This window comes from Pteropus medius, unplaced genomic scaffold (assembly GCF_902729225.1).
Source record: "Pteropus medius unplaced genomic scaffold, Ma_sr-lr_union100, whole genome shotgun sequence".
Classification (NCBI taxonomy): domain Eukaryota; kingdom Metazoa; phylum Chordata; class Mammalia; order Chiroptera; family Pteropodidae; genus Pteropus; species Pteropus medius.
Window position 1 is genome coordinate 6,536,273 of NW_024344240.1, and position 21,503 is coordinate 6,557,775.

The following is a 21,503-nucleotide window of genomic DNA, read 5'->3' on the forward strand; positions in this document are numbered from 1 at the left end:
GAGTCTATTTTGTCTCATGTTTGACTTGGCTGGTAATTACTCTTAAGATTGAGGACTAAATTCTTTTTAATCTGTTCATAAAGGCTTTGTACCTTTTTAAAAAGATTGATTAACCAAATAGTTTCAAACACAATACAGTTTTAAAATAAATCGTTCTAAAATAACGTCATTGAGCTTAAATCTTATTTTCTTCTGTCACTAAGTCACCAGAAGCAAGCCAAAAAGTTTATAGTTTTGTACTCTGGAATAATAAAACAAAAGCCACCCATCAACCAGACAAACACGAAGCAGTGAATTAAATAACAATCTACTCAGAGTCTTTCATAGACATGGTTAATGTTTTGGATATTCTTATGTCACTAAAAAGTCATTTGTATTTTGGTTATAAACTAAATTAGCTATGAGAGGTTTTTGTTTCGAAAGTAATATTATCACTTTATAATGAATTTGGAAACTAGAGGAAAGAAGATCATTGTAATTTTACTACTCTAACATAACCAGTCAGCATTTTGATTTATTTTACTTCATTTTTAATTTGCATACTTTCACATTATGCAGATGATTTTGTTTTTTAAATAAAATTAATGTTAGCATTAATATTTTATCATGTTTTATAAAGAAGTTTTTTAAATTAAGAACAGTTTTAAAATATTTACACCTACTTTTCTCGTATGGAACATTAGGTTGCTTCCATTTTTTTTCTTTTTATGCATAATAGAATGTGAATATTTTTATTTAGCATTTGGCTTTAAAAAATTTTTCCTACTTCATGATCTTCATGTTCTTATAATTTATGAAACCTCCCTTATTCATTGATTGTGAGAATGCATCAAGTTAAATCATTGAGCTTTTAATGAAATGTAGAATGAAAATTATTTCAACCTTAATATTTCTAACCTTGCTTCAGATCCTAAAACCTGTAAGAAGTTTGGTTAGTCTACATAGTTTTCACTGCTCATTTCCATATTTCCCATTTTCAAGGAATAATGTATACTAACATTAGTCCTCTAAAGTTCCAATTTAGGAATTGGTTAAAATATTTAGTTACTTGACAGGATTATTTTTTTCATTTATAAACAGTTGTAGTTTGAAAAAACAATATAATATTAAGACCTGGAATGAACTGCTCCTGAATCTCGCACTCACTTTACTAAAAGCTTTTAATGATTTTGTTGTTATTATTTATTTAAAAATTTTAATTGTGGAATTATCATCATCTAACTTTTAATTTCAGTAGATTTGATTACGGCTTGCCAATTTTAATAGGGCTGAGCATAGTCAGATTTAAATTCTCTTGAGTGATTCTCTTTTTATAGGGTTAATGGAAGATTATATCTGTGATTGCTGATGGGCTACCATTTCTGATTGCTCTGATAAATACTGTAGACAGTGTTTAGCTGTGAGATTCAGTGAAAAGAACTTTGGACTAGACATACTGGACTGGAATCTGCCCTGCCATTTGCTAGGTCTGTGACTTTGAGTAAGCTACTTACTTTCTGAGCCAACTTTTCCTCATCTATAAAATGAGGATAAGAATCTTTGTTTTCCAAGGTTTTTGTAAGTTAAAAGTTTAGATATGTAAAGTAGCCAGAGTAGCAGGTGATTACTAAGGAGATCATCAATATTAGTTGATCAATAAGACATAGCTATTGCTTTTCCAGCAATATTAATCTTATGTTAACCTTAAGAGTTCTTATTTTAAAAAGTGAAAAAGAATTTACTGATTTAAGTATGGATAGTAAATTATGTAGATTGTGAAGATGTTTGTTCTTAAAGACTTAGACAAGAAGTTCTTAAGATATATTTTCATGCTGATGTTTCTTACAGGGTTTAGTCTATTACTTGATGTATTTTGTGCTCTACATGGACCAAGAGAAAAATGTGTTGAAATTCTGAGGAGCGGTCACTTGTTAGCTATTTCGCCAGGTGGAGTTCGAGAAGCCCTTATCAGCGATGAGACCTACAACATTATATGGGGTAATCGTAAAGGCTTCGCTCAGGTTGCAATTGATGCAAAAGTGGTGAGTTGTATAAAACTATTTATTAAAGTAAAGCTAGGTTGAATTTACAATAAATGCTTAAACAGTGAAACAAAGTATATGAAAATTTAGATACTATCATTGCAGTATTTTAAAAATTAGTGTATATAGCTCTTGTAACAATAGAGAAATGTTCCTTTTAGATAGGAAGCCATCTAAAAATAAATTAATCTGGAAATTTGGCAAATATCCAGAAAAATTTTATTTTACATTTCAAACTCCAGCTTATATTAATTAGATTTATAAAATTCTTTATATTCCTTCAGTTACACATTTTTTTCATAAGTAGTCGTCCACTTCTATGTATTTTAATCCTTTTGAGTTGGAATATTTGAGTTGGAATTGAGTTGCAATATTTCAGCGATAGGTGTTGGTTGGTTTCATTGCAATTCTTTTATCTGTAACTATTTATATAACAGTAGAACTCAAATAATATATGACTCCTATCATTTTTTTTATCAGCAAATGTGATCAACTATCTAATCATATGACTAAAGATGAGAAATAGACATGGTGTAATTTAGGTCTTTTTGAAAGACTTTACAAATGAATTTGTCAATAATATTAAGTGTTCCTCTGGGATTCACTGTAGACTGTAGACTGAAGAAGGTGAATGCCATTTTGTCCTTTTCTTTTGCTTTGGAGAGTATTTCTCAGCCCTTTGATCTCCATAATGTACTTTATCTTATGAAACACTTATTTATTACTTATGGAATGTTTATTCTTTGTTTTGTTTGTTTTCATTTTAGATTGTCTATCAGAAAAAGAAATCGTAGTATCTTTGACAAGGTGGTGTTCTTTTTCCAGGCCAATTAGTTAGAGACAGCTGCCAGTACTTTCACACTGAAGTTTTTTGTGTGTCCATTGATGCCACATAAAGAGACCAGTCTGCAGCCTTAACTTGCCTGTTCATCTTGCAAATACAGACTTGTTGATTACAAAGAAAAAAAATTATGGATGATGATTCATTCTAACCCAAGACCAGTATTTGAAGAAGAATGGAAATTTTCTCTTTATTTTTTAATTGCAGAGTTACCATAAAATACGATGAATTGAGCTCTGTTCTTCCCTTACATATGTGTATGTAACTCTGAGAAGTAAGTTATTGCTGTAGTACTTTAATAGTGTGGTCCTAATGTGAAGGTTAATGTACTTGCCAAAGTGCTTAATAATAGACAGTGTAAAAATTTAAACATTACTGTCCTAAAGTAGGTTATAAGCTCTCTGAGGACAAGGCCATCTTTATATTGAGTCCTTGGTACAATGACTAGAACCTAGTAGGCTATTCGTATTTGTCGAATGAAATTGATTTTTTAACAGTGTTAAACACTACTGGAAGGGAGGCTTTGAATTGAATTTTATGTTAATAGTATTAGTGATATAGAAAATTAATTTATAGTACATTTTATTTTCCAGAAAGTCTTAAGTACTGATGTAGAAAACAAAATTTTGGGCTATAAGACTAATATCTAATATTAAAGGATATACGCACAATTGTACAAAATTAAGGGGAATCAACGGAATGTATTTTAAAGCAATGATAAAAGCTAAAACCTAGTCAGAGATAGTCCAACTTTCATGTTTATATTTTGAGAGAATTATTTCTCCTAAGGTTTAAGATAAAAATAACATACATAGATTTGGAATTATATAAATTGATCATGGGATTCTTTATCCTTAAGTTTACAGTTTTAAGGAACATTGCCTGGAATAAGGCCTGAAAGAAATTATGTAGAGAAAGGAACTCTTATTCCAATCCTTGAAAGCATTTCTAGATAATTAGTTAAGATAATCTAGATAATGTAGATAAGGTTTTTATACAAACCTTGAAAAAATTTAATATACAGGTTTTCAACTTTATAAACCAATAAAAATGTTTAACATTGCTGATTTACAAAATAGCATTGTAAGTTTGACAGATCTTGTACCTCCCCAACCTTTTGAGTGCTTTTAAAGGCTTTATGTTGGTACTGCTATACAGTAAGTGGGTGACATATGTAATTATTCCAATGTTGCAGATGAGGAAACTCAGACACAGAGAGATGAAGGGATGGAGGGATCAGGTCATACAGCAAGGCAGAAGCAGAGCAGAGCACACAGTTCAGGACTGCAGGCAACTGGCACTGTTGCCATCGCTGACTGCATTTCACAGTGAGTCTGCTGACATTGAGATTAGAGGGGCCTTCCAGATACGTGAGGGAAATCTTCCAGTCACGTAGTGCCCCGTCTGGATTACCCCATCTGGATAACCCCTTCATAGGCTTCACAGAGTTTCATAAACTTAGAGTAAATGTTTAAGACTGTTGTTGCAGGCTTAACTATATTTAAATGGTGACATAGTAACAAATTAGAGTGAAAAATCTAGATCGTTAATGCAAGTTCACAAAATATTGGTAGAAAATATTAAGGTTCACCTGAAAGTTATAGCTTTTTGATATAATATAAATTATTTTTTGAACTTCTGAGAATTAAAACTTCGATAAGAATTTTTAGGTAACTTTATATCTAAATAAGTTGAGGAAAAAATAGCGCATTTTCTTTAGTTGGAAAACAAATAATGTAAAAAAATAGTATTTGTTTAAATAAAATTGTTTATATATTTTATATCAATCTATAAAAAACCTTTGAGATAAGATAATTATTGTCTCCATTTTAACATGAAGAACTAAGACAGATATGGTAAGTAAATTTATTCAGTGGTTCCCACTTTTTTAGTGGCAGTTAAGACTCTAAACCCATGTTAAGTGATTCTCCAAGAATAATTTTAATAAAATGCACATTCTCTCTTGTACACATGTGTGCACACATACCTACAGAGACACATATATGCATGTAAACAGAGTTTAATACTCGGCTACTTATGCAAAGACCTTGTATACAAAGTGTGCACAAGGAAAGAAATGAATAAGTGTACTACAGCATCAAGTTGTAAAAAGGAAATGCTTGTAGCTTTGACTACAGCTTGAATGCAAATTTAGAAACAGTGTGCCCAAAATATAGCCTGGAATACTGAGCCTGCTAGAGTAAGCTTTCTCCTGTTTAGTAGGTTCTAGAAATGTCCAGCTTCTGGAGAGTTCGCTATTTAAAGGACAGTATGTAACCTGAAGAGTCATTATATAGTGTGTACTGCAGTATAAACTTTGGAGTTCATGCAAGTCAGATATAAACCCAGTAGTGCTGATCTGAGAAGGCGAGCTAGTATATATGTGAGCTGAAAAGTTTCTATTCCTTCTTGGGTGTTTTCAGTTCTCAACTCTAATGTTATAACTACTTAAAACATTAGGATTTCAGCTGTCATTTTATTTTACAAAGTTAGTTGTGGTTTCCTAGATCATAATCTGAAGTTTTTACAAAAGCGTCAATGTACTTTGCCTTCAATGTTTGCTTTATGAGTTAACACCATCGAATTTTAAGTTCTTCATCTGACTGCTTTTCTTTACCTGACATCTCTTTTTTCTAACTGGTTTTAAGATTGCTGCTGCCTATTTCTGACCCTTTGTATTCAGAGAATATGAACTAATTCATTAGACACATTGTTGTGTTTATTCATGCCTTCCTTACTTCATTCATCACACTTTCTTTTAGCACCTGGTCTATTCCTGGCAGTGTTCTGGGTGCTGGGAATATAGCAGTGAAAACAATGTCTGTGTGATTAGGAGCCTTCCTTCTCGGGGAGGGGAGAGATATAATAAATAAGTGATCAGTTTCTTTTATATAAGGTAATAAGTTTTATGAAGAAAGGTACACCTATAGTCTCTCCTTCAGTCCACCACATTTTACTGTTTTCCAAAACTGAATAGGAATAGCTTTTTAAATATTAGCTTATTAAAATACCTTAAATCCTGCTTACGAAGGCAGGTAATTCTGTATTAAGCAAATGCTGATGGTAGATTATAAGTAAAGTGACACTCACCCCCTCCCCCAATTTTATCTATTCTAAATCATCATTTAATTTGGTATATTTTTTGGGTTTAAAGTGTTCACTTTTTAATCTACTTCAGTTTTACTGTCATAACCTCCTTACATGATCTTTTGCTACTTAATATATTGTTTTTTGACATATAGTTACAATCTCCATTTGAGAAATTAATTATTGATATTTGTGGAAAAATAAAAACCATGACCTTGTGAGCAGAAATACTTTAATGACATGAATAATTCTTTAACATATATACTTTTCCTTTTTTTTGTAAGTCTTACACTTACTTTTCATTGATTTCGAACAATTTAACATTTAATAAGCTCACAGAAAGATGTTTTACTAATTCCATGACAGCATCTTGCTAAAACCTTTCATTTAAATTTATATAAATTTCCCAGTAGAGAGAATCTCTGTCTTGTAGCTTTTTCTTCAGCGAGCATACTATTCAGTAGCCCACTAAAACCAATTTAATTTTCCACATTCATTTTATTTATGAAATTAATGATTATTATAATTTTTGAGTATCAAGTGTTTATGTGGAATGATAGGAAAGTTGATAAATGAAGTATTATATGCTACCACTAGAGGGTAGTGTTTCCAATTTATATTTCTACAGATCAAGTTTAGTCTGATAAATCACAGCAGTGAAAAAAGTATACCTTTATTTTAAAAATACCTTGTTTTCATAATCTTAAATGGGCTCTCAAAAGTTTACATTAGTGACTCAATGGAGGCATTGAATGGATTAATATATTTACTTTTTAATTCAAATTCTCTCTTTAGCCCATTATTCCTATGTTTACACAAAATATTCGAGAAGGATTTAGATCACTTGGAGGAACAAGTAAGTTCTGGTTCATATGGTTTTTCTAATTATAATGTGGTATTTGTAATGTAATATTTTAAATATTTGGGCTTTTGAACCCTAGAAAGGTTCAAAATTTAGATGTTTTTCTATTTAGATATTTTTCTATATAAAGTCTAAATGATAACTGGTTCTGAGTAATGGCAGTTATTAGATGTAGGTTTTTGTTAAATCTCATATACTTATTTGTTATGGGCCTTTTAATATTATAGAGTAAATTATCTAATTTACTATATTAAAACATGTTGAAGATTAGGACAGATTTACATATAACCTTGTCTTCCTGATTCACCCCTGAAGAAATTACAGCTTTAAAAATGGATAACTATATGATATTGAATTACGATGAACAACCTAAGGAGACGTAATTTTCCTTAGTTTATTTCTGTTACTTCTTTTATTTGTTTTAAAAATATTTTGAGCCATGGTACACACATTGACATTGAAAAGTTCTTTTTACCAACCTTTAATTTATTGGTAACAAAATAAGCTCTAAATCTAGTTATAGGAGTGATAACAATTAGATGTGCTTTACTTTGCAATGTCTGTTGTTTTGTTTTAAAATTTTCATAGTTTGTTTTTATGCCCTATGTTTTATATATTATATTTGGTTGATTATATTTTATACGCTTAGTACTATGTTGTTAGTGTTTCTATCTCCATACAAATCCCCTCTTAAAGAACTTTAAATCTGTTGCTTCTTTTATGTCCAATGTTGCTGTATCATTGAAATTCCATTATGTTTTTTAGGTCTTTTTTTTTTTTTTTCAAATTTAAAATGGAAAGGCAAGTTGATGTGATGTTTAACTTTTGTTGTGGAGTTATTTTGATTTTCTGTCAGATCATTTCTTCAGAATAAGTTGCACAGCAGAAATTATTCCTAATTTTTGTCTTTTTAAACTGCAAAGTGGTTTTAAAGTACTTTTTGACTGCTTTTGAAGCTTTTTTTCACTTTACTAGTTGATGAACTAAAAAATTAGTGTCCAGTGATTTTTTTTTTTTTGAGTATTACTTTGGATCTTATGGTGTATTCTGTGTTTGCATATTTAAACAGTGTTTTAAACTTCCAGTATGAGTCATCATTTATGTATTGTGTTGCTTGCCTTTCTTGAATTTATTTTTTAAAAAACTTAGTCTTATAGTCCATCAGTTTATATTATTATCACATTTAATCTTGCTAAATTTTATACTTGTTCATTAGCATTCGTAATTTTTGCTTTGTTGAATTTTTCCTAATTTATAATAATGTTTTTAGTCTTTACCTAGCTTATTGATGAATTTTAGTCTCACGTTTATGTGAATTTATTTTATGCTTCCATTTTTTTCTTCTATTCATGTAAGTCACGTATGTATTTGTGAGTCTCTAGACATTTTAGCTTCTAGTTTTTGGTTTCAGCCATTACCCTTTGTTTTGCAACAGTAGTAATTGGCTTGCCTTTTAAAATACTCATTTTTAAAAGGTCATACTTTTTAAAAAAATTAATAGACCTTATCTTTTTGAGCACTTTTAGGTTTACAGAAAAATTGAGCAGAAAGTACGGAGAGTTCTCATAAACCCCCTCGTCAACCCCCACCCCATTTCCTCTATCATTAGCATCTTGTTCATCTGTTACAATTGATGAAAAGCTCCTCTTTTTAAAAAAAATGCTAATTGCCAGGAGGTGATATTGTTTGCCGCCTTCTTCTAAGTCTTACATAATTAATTTGAAAGGTTACAATTACATGCTCAGAATATTTAATCAATTAAAACAATTTTGTTTACTTTAAAACAGGGCTATTTAGATGGCTTTATGAAAAATTCCGCTATCCATTTGCTCCAATGTATGGAGGTTTTCCAGTGAAGTTACGTACCTACTTAGGTGATCCCATTCCATATGATCCAAAGGTAACAGCAGAAGAATTAGCTGAAAAGGTAAATTATTCTTTCCTTCTTAGTCCTTGGTTAGATTTTTACTTTAAATTAGTATATTAAAAATTAATTTGTTAATTTATTTTACAAGCATGTTCTAGATCAGTGGTGATTTTCTCCCCAGGGGACATTTGGCAGTGTCTGGAGACATTTTTTATTGTCACAACAGGCAGGACTTGGGAGGCGGTGGTGCTACTGCCACCTAGTGAGTGGAGGCCAGGGGTGGTGGTAAACAACCTACGATGCACAGTACAACTCTCCACAACAAAGAGCTAGCCATTCTAAAAGGTGACAATTAAAAATGTCTCTAGACATTGTCATGTGTTGCCTGGGGTGCAAAATCTCCCTTGGTTGAGAACTGCCGTGTTAGGGTATTATGGAAGCACAGAGGAAAGGTATCTAAATTAGATCAGAGACACCACCTTGAGGAAGATGGTGCTTGAATTTAATTTTGAAAGACAAGACGGGATTAGGTGGACAAAGTAACGAAGTAGAGAAAACTGAATTTATGAAGGGATGGCAACGTGAAACAGCATGAATGAAATCTTTAGGGATTTGAAGGTGGTCTGGGGTAGCTAGATGGGGTTTGTAGATGAGGGCAGAAACTTAGGAAGTTCTGGACTACGATGACCTGTAATTGATTTTGTTTACTGCTAGCCAGGGGAGCTATTGAAAGCAGATGAAAGATAAAATAGGTCGCATTTAGAAAGATCACTAGCGGTGATATGGAGGCTAATTTGAGTGAGACCAGTAGAAGATCAAAGGGTAAAGAGACTGCTTTGTGAGGGAAAAAATAGGAAAGCTTTCTAGAATGAGGGCATTTGTGGTGGGTCTTGAAGGATGGGCATGACTTGGACATGAAGACTTGGGGCTGGAGGGAGAGTGCTAACAAAGAAACAGTGTCAGGAACTAAGGTGACTGCACGCACCAACAGTGTTGAACAGTGTGATGTGATTGGAACAGCGGGGTTGAGAAAGACTGCCTAATAAATTCTCCAGGAATTTTGCAAAGCACATATTAAAGATTCTAAGAAGCCCTGAAATAAAGAGGTCTATTTAACTTTGTTCCAAAGAGTATTTTCCAGTTTCATCTGACCAAAACCCTGTTCTTGTTTTTCCTTGAATAGCTATGGAATAAACTTGGAATCATTACCTTAGTGGGTACAGTTGGTAGATGAAACTGGAAAAGTAAGTAGGAGCTACATTTTTAGGCCCTTACATATCAAACTTAGGAATTTGTCTATCAAATACATTTCAATTAGGATAGACCTCTGTTTAGAAGTAGCTCATATCACTTCCACTCGACTTTCTTTGGCCAAAGCAAGCAGATGTATAATCTCTTCCTCTACAATGGTTTGTGAAGATGATGCTAGCAATTGTGATTACTTAGAATCATATAAATAAAAGTGTACTCTTTAAGACCAGAGGTTTATGAATTTTTGTGTCTCTAGTTTCTAGTGCAGTGTTATATATTTAATTAGATCTCAATAAACATTTACTGAATGAATGGATTAGATAATGATCTCCTTATGTACATGAGAGCAAAGTATAGAATTGAGAGATTTTACAGATAGAATGCACCAGACTTGAAAACTAATTCTATATAGGTACCTGCAGGATATCTATGTATATATTTATACACGTAGGTTTTTGGAAATATTCTGCTGGAGTTTGGGAAGAGAAGTCAGAATTGGCAATGAAATTTTAGAAGTCACCTGCACTGAGACAATTACTGAAGCCATGAGCTTTACAAGGCAGGTTAGAAAGAGAAAGAAGAGGACTGAGGCCAGAAGGTGTAAGAGCTAAGGAGTGGGCCATGGGAAACAACCAAAGCCAACTGAAGAGGAAGTAGCAGAGGTAAGAGAACAAGTAAATTTGAAGTCAGTGAGAGAAGTCAGCAGGTGAGGCTTTTTAAAACATAGGAATAATCAGTAATGTTTGTTCCTGTAAAGACATCAAGGAAGATGAGATGAGAAATGACCACTCAGCTTGCAATTATACTTTCAGGGAGTATGAAACTACATAAAAAGCAATAAATGTCATATTTTTGAATCACCTAGAAAATGAGATGTGTTATGACTTTTATACTGGCCTTTTCTATACATAGTCTAATTTTTTAAAAAGTTTTTAAAAAACACATAACAAAATTTATCAATTTAACCATTTTCAAGTGTATGGTTCTGTAGTGTATATTCACATTGTTATGCAACCAATCTCTAGAACCTTTTCATCCCGCAAATCTGAATCTATACCCACTGAACACCAACTATCCCTCCCTTTCTTCCTTTTTTCCTTCCTTCCCTCCCTCCTTCCTTCATGTACATCCATCAACACTTTATTTTTGTTCTTAATTATGGGCTTTGCAAGATTCTTCCCCACCCCCAGCTTTATTTAGATATAGTCGACATATACATTGTATAAGTTTAAGGTGTACAATGTGAAGATACGACCCATGTATAAGTTGGGAAATGATTATCACAATAAAGTTAACACCTCCATCACCTCACACAATTACTTTTTTTTTGCTGTGAGATATTTAAGATCTACTTTCCTAGCAGTTTTCGAATATGTAATATGATATTGTTAACTATAGTTACCATACTGTACATTAGATCCTCAAAACTTACTCATCTTATAACTGGAAGTTTGTATGCTTGTCCAGTGTCTCCTCACCCCTCCATCCCTTAGCCTCTGGCAACTACCATTCTACTCTCTGTTTCCATGAGTTCAGCTTTTTTAGATTCGCATATAAGTGAGATCATATACCAGCTCCTCATTTATTCCGCCCCCAAGCCTCTGACAACCACCGTCCTACTTTTTGTTACTATGAGTTTGACTACTTTTGAAAATTCATATGAGTGGAATCATACAGTATTTGTCTTTTGGTGATGGACCTAATTTCACTTAGCATAATGTCCTCAAGGTTTATCCATATTGTACCATGTGGCAGGATTTCCTTTTATTTTTAAGACTGAATACTATCCCATTGTATATATACACCACATTTTGTTTATCCACTCATCCATTCATTCACTGATGGACATTTGAGTTGCTTCCAGTTTCTTGGCTGTTTTGAATAATCCTACAGTGAACCTGGGTTTGCAAATATGTCTTCAAGATCCTGTTTTGAATTTCTTTGGATATATTTTAGGAAGTTTTTCCTTATTTCTGCAAAAAAATGCTGTTGAGATTTTGATAGGGATTGCCTTGAATGTGTACATCGGATAGTATGATCATCTTAATATTAAATCTTCTAATCTATGAACACAGGGTATCTCTCCATTTATTTGTGTCTTTAATTTCTTTCACCATTGTTTTATAGTTTTCAATGTATAAGATTTTCTCTTCTTAGGTTAAGTTTCTAACTAAGTATGTTGTTCTTTCTGATGCTGTTGTAAATGGGATAGTTTTCTCATTTTCTTTTTTCGGTGTTCATTATTAGTGTATACAAACACAACTGATTTTTGTGTGCGGATTTTATATCCTGCAAATTTGCTGAATTCATTTATTAGTTCTAACAAGTTTCTGTTAAATCTTTAGAGTTTTCTACATGTAAAATCATATCTGTGAACAAAGATAATTTTACTTTTTTTTCCATGTGTAGTCTGATTTAATCCTCGCATCAATCCTCTAGGGTAGACCTTATTATTATCACTGTTTTTTTCCTTCTCACAATGATTTACTCTAATAGAAGAAAAAAAAAAGACCAACATTATTTACACAGTGCAATCCCATTCAAATTGGTATATTTAATTAGCAATTATACCTTACCAAGGCTGACGGTAATTGTTTTTTTAAAAGATTTTTATTAAACTATAGCTAACATACAGTACTGTATTGTATGCTGTGCACCACATCCCCATGACTTGTTTGTTTTATACCTGGAAATTTGAACCTCTTATTCCTCTTCATTTTTCCCCCTTTTTTTGATTGTTCAATTACAGTTGACATTCAATATTATTTTATCTTAGTTTCAGGTATACAGCATAGTGGTTACACATTTATATAATTTACGAAGTGATCCACCTGACAAGTCTAGTACTCTCCTCACACTATACATAGTTATTACAATATTACTATCTGTAGTCCCTCTAGGGAACATCCCTGTGCCTGTTTTGTAACTACCAATTTGTGCTTTGTAATCCCTTTACCTTTTTCACCTGCTCCCAACCCCGCTCCCATCTGGCAACCATCATCTTGTTCCCTGCATCTATTTGTCTGTTTGTTTTGTTTGTTCATTTTCTTTAGATTCTACATATAAGTGAGATCATACGGTATTTTTTTTTTTTGTCTGACCTATTTTACTTAGCATAGTACCTTCCAGGTCTATCCATGTTGTTGCAAATAGTAAAATTTCATTCTTTTTTATGGCTGAGTAATATTCCATTGTATATATGTACCACACTTTATCCAATTGCCTATTGATGTACAGTTATGCCGTTTTCATATCTTGGCTATTGTAAATACTGCTGCAATAAACATAGAGGTGCATATATCTTTTCAAATTAGTGTTTTGGATTTCTTTGGGTAAATAGCTAGAAATGGAATTGCTGGATCATATGGTAGTTCTATTTTTAGTTTTTTGAGGAACCTCCATACTGTTTTCCACAGTGGCTGCACTCGTTTGCAATCCCATAAACAGTGCACGAGGGTTCCCTTTTCTCCACATTCTGGCCAGCACTTGTTTGTTGATTTATTAATGATAGCCATTCCAACAGGTGTGAGGTGATATCTCACTGTGGTTTTAATTTATTATTATCACTGTCTTATTGATGAGAAAAATTGATTATTTATTCAACCTTGCTGGGTTTTGCTGTGGTAGCAAAAAAGCACAGAATCTCAGAAGATTAGGACAGTAAAACTTACTTTTTGTTCATGTTATGTTTCCCCTGAGGTCCATGTCTTATCTGTCTGGGACTCAGGCTGAAAGAACTTTATATGAGATGTTGCCATTTGCCTGGCAAAAGAAGGTCAGGAACGGAACCATGAGATGGCCTTTAAAGCTTCTTTAGAAGTGGCTCACTTACTCCCACTGACATTTTATTGGCCAAAGTGGCCACACTAGACTCTAGTGGAGCAAGACCTGGCTTCCTCCTACAGGGATGGCCCAAAAGAGAGGGCCTTGTAGGCGGAGGGAAGAAACACTCTACCATACTGGAACTCGGCAAGGTCAGACATTTAGACAAGGATGTGTGGCTGAACCAGCTATAGTGTTATATTAGACAAGACTATTCAAAGCTGCTTCTCAGTAGGAACTTTCACAAAGGTAACATTAATAGTGTATTATATGCCTTGTCTATGAACTTCATTCCTAGAAAACTTACCTCCAATTATTCTACTGGTTCATTAAGTCCTCTCATAGTTTATTCTGTTTTATCCTGAAAGTAAAACCCTATGACACCGATTTTTAGGATTAGGACACACTCTCCACAAAGCATGACTCATCTCTCATCCTGAAATGATGCCTTCCTGAGGTGGCTGCTGGGGCGCTATGCCAGGCTGAGACCTCACCCTGTGACACTGCTGCTGCCCACACACACTTTATTGTTAATATAACACATTTCTTTGCTGCTCCCTAACAAATGCATTCTCCTTTAGGATATAACTGAATTCTGTTTTGTTCTTTTTATACTTTTTTCCTGCCTATCTATTAGGATTTAAGTGGGTCAGAGCTAGTTAGGAACAATTTTTTATAGATACTGTCTTTTTTTATGGTCAAAATAGAAGGTAATGGGGGATTGGGGGTGGAGAGGGAGCCTGGCCTGATTATCAGAGGTTTCTTCCAGGTCTAAAATTAAATAATTCCTGTTCCTTTATTTTTCTCAGTTAAGGAAAATGTATTACTGATAGTTAAATTCCAATGACTTGATTTTTCATATGAGGGCTTTTCATATGAGAGAAAAATTTACTCATACGCATATCACTGGTGGAGTCAGATATTTTATACATATATTATGTATTATATATACACATATATAACATATATATACACATACACACACATACATTACTAATTCAAACTAAGTAAGAAAAGATAAACCTTTTGGAGCACTGAAATACCTCGGTTTTGTTTCCAGTTACTTTATGTACTTTGTTATGTAGTAGAAGTAGTCTACTACAACATAGTAGATATAAGTATGAAAGAATTTCTTGATGGAATTTACTTAAATCTATAATTGCCATATCCATATTTTTATCATAAATTGTCATTGAACTAAAGAATACTTGAAATTTTCCTTTTGTGAATACATTGTTATGATTTTCTAATCTTCATTGTTAATAATATAAACATAAACTATAGCATAAGGATCCCTGGATTATCACAAATTCAGAATTACTAGTATCCAAATTAATGTAGCAGTGAAACCTCATTTTAAAAGTGGGTGATAGACCATTCAGTGTTTGATTGTGGAGAACCATTTTGTAAACACTATCTAAATCTAGATTAAAATATACTGTACTAATGCCAAAGAGGACACTGGAGACATTCCCTTAAAGTTCTCTGTCTTAATCTCTCTGTTATTGTGTTTCCACGTTTATAATGCCGGTTTCTGTCTGTCTCTGCCTCTCTCTACGTTTTCATACTTATATCCACATATGCATGTAAATACAGGTGTATTTACATATCCATGTGTAATTAAAGTGGAAAGAAGATGGAGAGAAGCAGATAGATTTGGATGGTATTGGGAGGCGGTAGTAGTGGACGCTGCCTATGGCCTGATTGGCTACTGTGAATGAGCAATAGGAGTTGTGAAGGTGACTCTTTGGTTTTGACTTTCTTGGCTAGATTCATGGCAGTGTCATTGGCTGAAACAGGGAACTTGAGAAAGAACAAAGTATGAGGGGAAAAGAATGTTAGTTTAGTCTTAAGAAGGTTGAGTTTGAGGTGCCTTTAAGACATTCAAGGGAAGTCACATTGAACATTCCTAGCTGAAACTGAGTGGGCTGGAGATATAAATTTGGGAGCCATCAGCAAATGAGTGGTAATTAAAGCTGTGGAAATAAGTAAGATTACCAAACCTTTGTAGAATAAGTCAGTGCCTGATTTTAGGATTATAAATCTACTAAAGAGTGAAAGGGAGCAGCTTGAGAGAAGAAAACTTAGCTTTTCCTCTAGTGTGAGAGTTACAGAGGCAAGATCAATGGTGATCGAGAGGTAAGGTAAGATTAGAAGAATGTCCATTGGATTTAGTGACAAAAGGGGATCATTGGTGATCTCTGAAATACTTGTATTTTCTTAATACATGGCTCTGATATTTCTTCACTTCAGTCCTTCCTTGACACCTCAATTCATACTAAACCTCTGCACTTTTTCACTGGTATTTAACTCCCTTCATTATTTAATTGAATCCTAACTGTGAAGCCTTATACCACCCCCTATAAACACACACCTGAAACTCCAGCCAGACTTGATAACTTGCCATTCCTTCAACAGTTGTTTTCCTGGGTCTTTTCCTCATGCTTCTTCCTTCACTGTTACTGAAATTTTACTGATCCTTGGGCACCCAGACCAAACAGTACCCCGGTCATTGCCCACCAGATGGGCTCACAAGTCTGAACTTCCAAACACTTTCCTTTCACGTCTCAGATGATACATCTCACAAATGATTTTAACATTTTAATTACTTTGTACTTTATTACGCTTTTTAAGTTATGAGCTCCTTGAGATTTGAGACTCGTTTTACTAATATTATAACTTCCAAAGCATCTGATATCTTTTCGAATCAGTGAATAAAGTTTTAAAAAAATACTTAACAGAACAGAGCCTATGTGTTAGCCACTGGGCTAAGTACCTGAAGGCATGGTTTCCATTTCATTTAATTCTTAAAGTAACTGTATGAAATAGTTCTCACTTCACAGATGTGAAAACTTGTGGTTTAGAGAAGCATATTTTAAAAATATTTGGGGTAAATTTTATTAATTATATTTAAAAAGGGATGAAGTTCCAAAATTGTAAAAAGAAGGCTCATTGTAAGGTTAGCATCTAAAAAGAAGGATGTATGCATACTCATGTGTGTACTGTTTATGTGCATAAAACATTTTTTTAGATAACCACAACCGAGTTGAAAGTAAAAATTATTGAAATTTATGAATTTAATGGGAAACAAATAGTTTTACATTTCTCAATTATACTGAGTTTTTCCATTGCTATGACTCAATTTAAATTTCTTTTAAACTGTCTAGAAATTTAGGTAATAAAGTATATCAGCTCATTCATTCATAGTTTTTCTCGCTTTTTTCTTTTGTATTGCCTGATACAGTTGTTTAGTGTGTAAGGTGATGAAGAGAAATGCACAGAAGTTTATTAATGGATGGAAAGGAGTGAAACTTCCATTTGCCTGCTAGAAAATTTCCTGCTACTTTTTTTCTTCTGATTGTTTTCTTCAGTTCTTTTAAAAAGTATTGTGTGCAAAGCTTTGTTGTGCTCAATGCTGGAGAAAAACTAAAGTGTACCCTAAGGAGCTTACAGTCTGGTGTAGAAAATAGACGTATGGACAATGTTGTGATCCAAGCATAATGAAATAAGTATAAGAAATACACTCTGGGTGAATTGAGGAGGAACTCATTAATTCTGAGGAGAGATAGGTGCAAAATTAGAGAATACTTCTTGAGGGTAGTAGTACATTAAAATCTTTACAAAAGAAATGATCTGTATTGAGAACTAAAAGAATAATGGCTGTTCTTTTGTTTTCTTAACAGACAAAGAATGCTGTTCAAGCTTTGATTGATAAGCACCAAAGAATACCTGGAAACATTATGAGTGCTTTGTTAGAACGTTTTCATAAGAAACAAAACATCAACTAAAAGACGATCGAATATGTTTATATTAATATGTTTGTGTCTATAGTACTATCTTCTAAATTTTGTAGGTTCTATAATAAGTATTTTTGTAAAAATCATGTTAGTAAGCATCTTTCTCTGAACTTGTTTAAAATCGTATTGTCAATTTTGTTTTTGTAATTGTGTCAAATTTTAAACAATAACTCCTTTCATGCCTAATTATTCAGAAAATGATCACATTTCTTTTTATAGATTTCTAATAATGTATGATAAACATATAGATTATTAGAGTTAGGTTTATTAATAATAGCAGTCTAGTTAAATAAACATTCCTAAATAATGCATCTAATTACTATATCTGTTGCACTGAGCTAATTTTGCAAGATGGTATAACCTAGGATTTCGTATAGGCACTTAAGTTAGGGAAAAAATGCTCAGATGTGCCCTTCGTTCCTTTCATGACCTTGAGCAAGTCACCTCATGTTTTTGTGCCTCAATAATTTACTTTTTTAAAAAACATGTTTATACTATGGTGAAGAATGATTGATAACTCTAGAATTGAAATTATAACCGAATTAATTAAACAATGCCAAGGTCTTTTATAAGTTCATGTACATATTTTGTCCATAGGATGTTTTAAATTATTCCTTCAAGTATGATGTCAAGTTGCCAAGCATAATGAAAAAGGTGTACTGTTTTTCAAATTGAATAAAAAAGAAATTAGGAAAAGTAAAATTTCTAATTATTATTTTTTAATATTATATTTTTAATGAGAATCTACAGACAAACAATATAGTGTGTGCTGTACGTTGTCAACCCTATAATATGGCATTAATAGTGTAAAGTTAAATATCATTGTAAGGTTAAAAATCACTGTCATGCTTTGCATTTCATATGTCAAATGCTGATTCTAGGATGATGAAAGCAGAGTTAAAGAAAGCTCTACTTTTGCTCAATTTCATGGCTATTCATTTCGACTTTGCAACCAGTCAAATGGTTTATTGTTTCAATAAAAGACGAATGATGAACTTATGTGAACACAAAGCTTTCTTAAAAATTAATGGCTTTTGATTTGTTGTCTTCTTGAAATCTGAATTTAAAAAGTATTTAAACAATAGTACCGGAAATCAGATGCAGTATCTCTCTCCCTTTTTTTAGATATTAAATTACTTGAATTTTTGTATATATTTTTGTATAACATGAACGTATGATATGTGTAATGTATATAAAATTAAGCAACATAAAAATAAAAGTAAAGCTGAATTGCAGTTCATTTTCTTATTAAATTGCATATGTGGCATTTTCTTATTTTAAACCAATTTCTCACCTGCAGTTATGTTCATGTATCTCAGCCACAGTTAATAAACCTTACCTTCCAATGTGATTAAATATATTTTAATTTCAATGAAAAGAGTCCATTAATGATTATTTGCAGCTTTGTTTTCTTCTAGCAGTGAACAGTGTTTGTTTAAAATTGATAAATATTTCTAGAATGAATGAGTACATGATCATAAAATTAATGAGAATAATGTTTTTGGGCGACTATTGGGTTTTAAAAACTGAAGAATGTTTTTGGGCGACTATTGGGTTTTAAAAACTGAAGAATGAGCAATATTCATTGCCAATGTAGCAAAAGCTATTTTTTTTTTTTTTACAGTATTTAAGTTTTATTGCTTTATTTAAAACCTTTTTGTTGTTCTTGTTCGCTGATGTTCAGACTAACAGGAGGGCTTCCTGTCTTGCTTAATATAAAAATCTTTATCTTAGTATGCATTATTTCATAAACACTACATAAATGTTGGTGTGCTTTTTCCAGTCTGTCAAATCAGGAGGCACATAATGTTGGTTTGTGTCACTAGTTATTGTAATTTTGATCACTTGGTTAAAATGGCGCCCACCATGTTTCTGCCCTGTTACTTTTTCCTTTGTAATGGATGAATTTATGGAGAGATACTTTGAGACTATGTAAATATTTGTTTCTAAACAAACCCACTAGCTTTAGCATCCTTTGAATTGACTATCCTGAATTAATGATTACTATGAGGGTTTCAAAAGTGTGATTTTCTAACTCCATTATTCTACATTTATTAGTTGGTGTTCTACTAAAAGAACTTTTCAACCTCTCTTCCCCACATATACCCTTATTTATTATCAGTATGGACTCTGAAATTCGTATTTTGTTCAAAGGGTTATACATATACTTTTAAGTAATTTAAATATTAAACCCTCTGAAGTTTATTAAATTTATGAACTGTTGACAAAATAAATGTTTACAGGGGAATGTGGGGTGAGTTTTTGTATTTGCGTATATGATTACTATTTTTAAAATACATTTTTGTTACTTTTTTTATCGTAGTAAAATATACATAACAAAATTTATCATTTTAGCTCTTTTTAAGTGTACCGCATTAAGTACATTCACAGTATTGTGGAACCATCATCACTATTTCCAGAACTTTTTCATCATCTCGAACAGAAACTATTAAACAATAACTTTTCATTCCTCACTCCACCAGCCCCCTGGCCACCACCATTCTACTTTGTCTCTATGAATTTGCCTACTCTAGGTACCTTATGTAAGTGGAATCAAACAGTATTTGTCCTTCTGTATTTGGCTTATTTCACTTAATATAATTATTTGATGTCTTTTTCCGACATAGTTCCATTGCCAGTTCTCTAATTCTCTGACACCACCTGAGTGATTTTCTTCCTATTTATGTTTACTTTCTTTTTCAATAACTTCTCATTTTTATTATTTCCCTTTTTCTTTAAAGTTTATTGTTTTTATAACTTCTTGAGATGAATACTTAAATTGTTGATTTTTTAGACTTACAATTTTCTAATATATGCATTTATATTTGAATGTTGCTAACAGTAAATCTTAAAAGTTTTTATCACAAGAAAAAGTTTTGTAACTGGTGACAATTCCTAGACTTATTGTGGTGATCATTTTGCAGTGTATACAAATATTAAATCATTATATTGTACACCTGAAACTAATATAATGATGTATGCCAATTATACCTCCATAAAAAAATAGTCATAAATTTCTTCCTAAGCACTACTTTAACTGCATCTCAGTTTTAATGTCATTCTTTTATTATTTAGTTCAAAATATATCTAATTTTATTGTGCTTGCTTCTTTGTTTTCTTAATTTTTGTCTTTGAAGCTAGGGTAACATAGAAGTATATTGCTTGGTAACTTAAAAGTATATTGCTTAATTTCCAAACATTTAAGGATTTTCCCTTAGTTGTTTGTTTTTAGTTGATTTCTAGCTTAATTTCACTGTGAACATACTTGAATGATTTCAATTATTTGAAAATTGCTTTATGGTGCAGCATATGGTCAATATTTGCTAAATGTTCCATGAACAATCACAAAGAATTTTAACTCAGTCTTGAATGAAGTGTTCTATGTATGTAATTAGGTCAAATTTGTTAGTTTGTAGTTTTATTATTTAAGTATGGTGAGGCAATTTGTTTTGAAGATAATTGCCATTGAAAAGATAGTTTGTGACTCATAGATCCCAAGAGGAGAGAGGCACCATACCATGCAGGGCCATCATTTGCAAAATTCTTAATCTTTTTAGGAAACCTAGTTAAGTCTTTTCTTTCCTCCTTTCTTTGGAGAAAGACCCTCTCCCTCAGACTTAGAGAATTACTTTGAAACAGGTTACTCAGGTCCTCTGGCTATTGATAAGGATCATTGAAGCTCAGCATTTTCCTTGGCCTATTATAAGGCAGGAATGGCTTTAGGCCAAAACAGGGCCCTTAGAGTCAGGGAACAGAGGGGACCTTTAACGCAAGTTTTTCCTCTCTTTTTTTCCTTTTACAAAATATATTAACCAAGCCTATTTTCCTTTACCCGCTTGATGGGCAAATTAATGATAGAAACATAACTAGATATATGATTCAAATAACAAGTTTTTATATTTTTCCTTGTCTAGGGACATAGGCAGCTCTTCAGCAGGAAACCCAAGACCCTGTC

The 21,503-nt window shown here is 32.4% G+C and overlaps 1 protein-coding gene across 3 annotated transcripts in view; it reads left to right on the forward strand.

Annotated features, from left to right (window-relative positions):
* The window catches only part of TMEM68 (transmembrane protein 68), a 39,459-nt gene extending 21,435 nt beyond the window's left edge, over nt 1-18,024 (forward strand). For all 3 annotated transcript variants that reach the window (XM_039868926.1, XM_039868927.1, XM_039868928.1), the window contains 4 exons: nt 1,828-2,021; nt 6,745-6,805; nt 8,599-8,738; nt 17,435-18,024. In XM_039868926.1, coding sequence (XP_039724860.1) covers nt 1,828-2,021; nt 6,745-6,805; nt 8,599-8,738; nt 17,435-17,539 — 500 coding nt within the window. In that variant the 3' untranslated portion in view covers nt 17,540-18,024. The remainder of the gene's footprint in view (nt 1-1,827; nt 2,022-6,744; nt 6,806-8,598; nt 8,739-17,434) is intronic.
* The last annotated feature ends 3,479 nt before the right edge of the window (nt 18,025-21,503 follow it).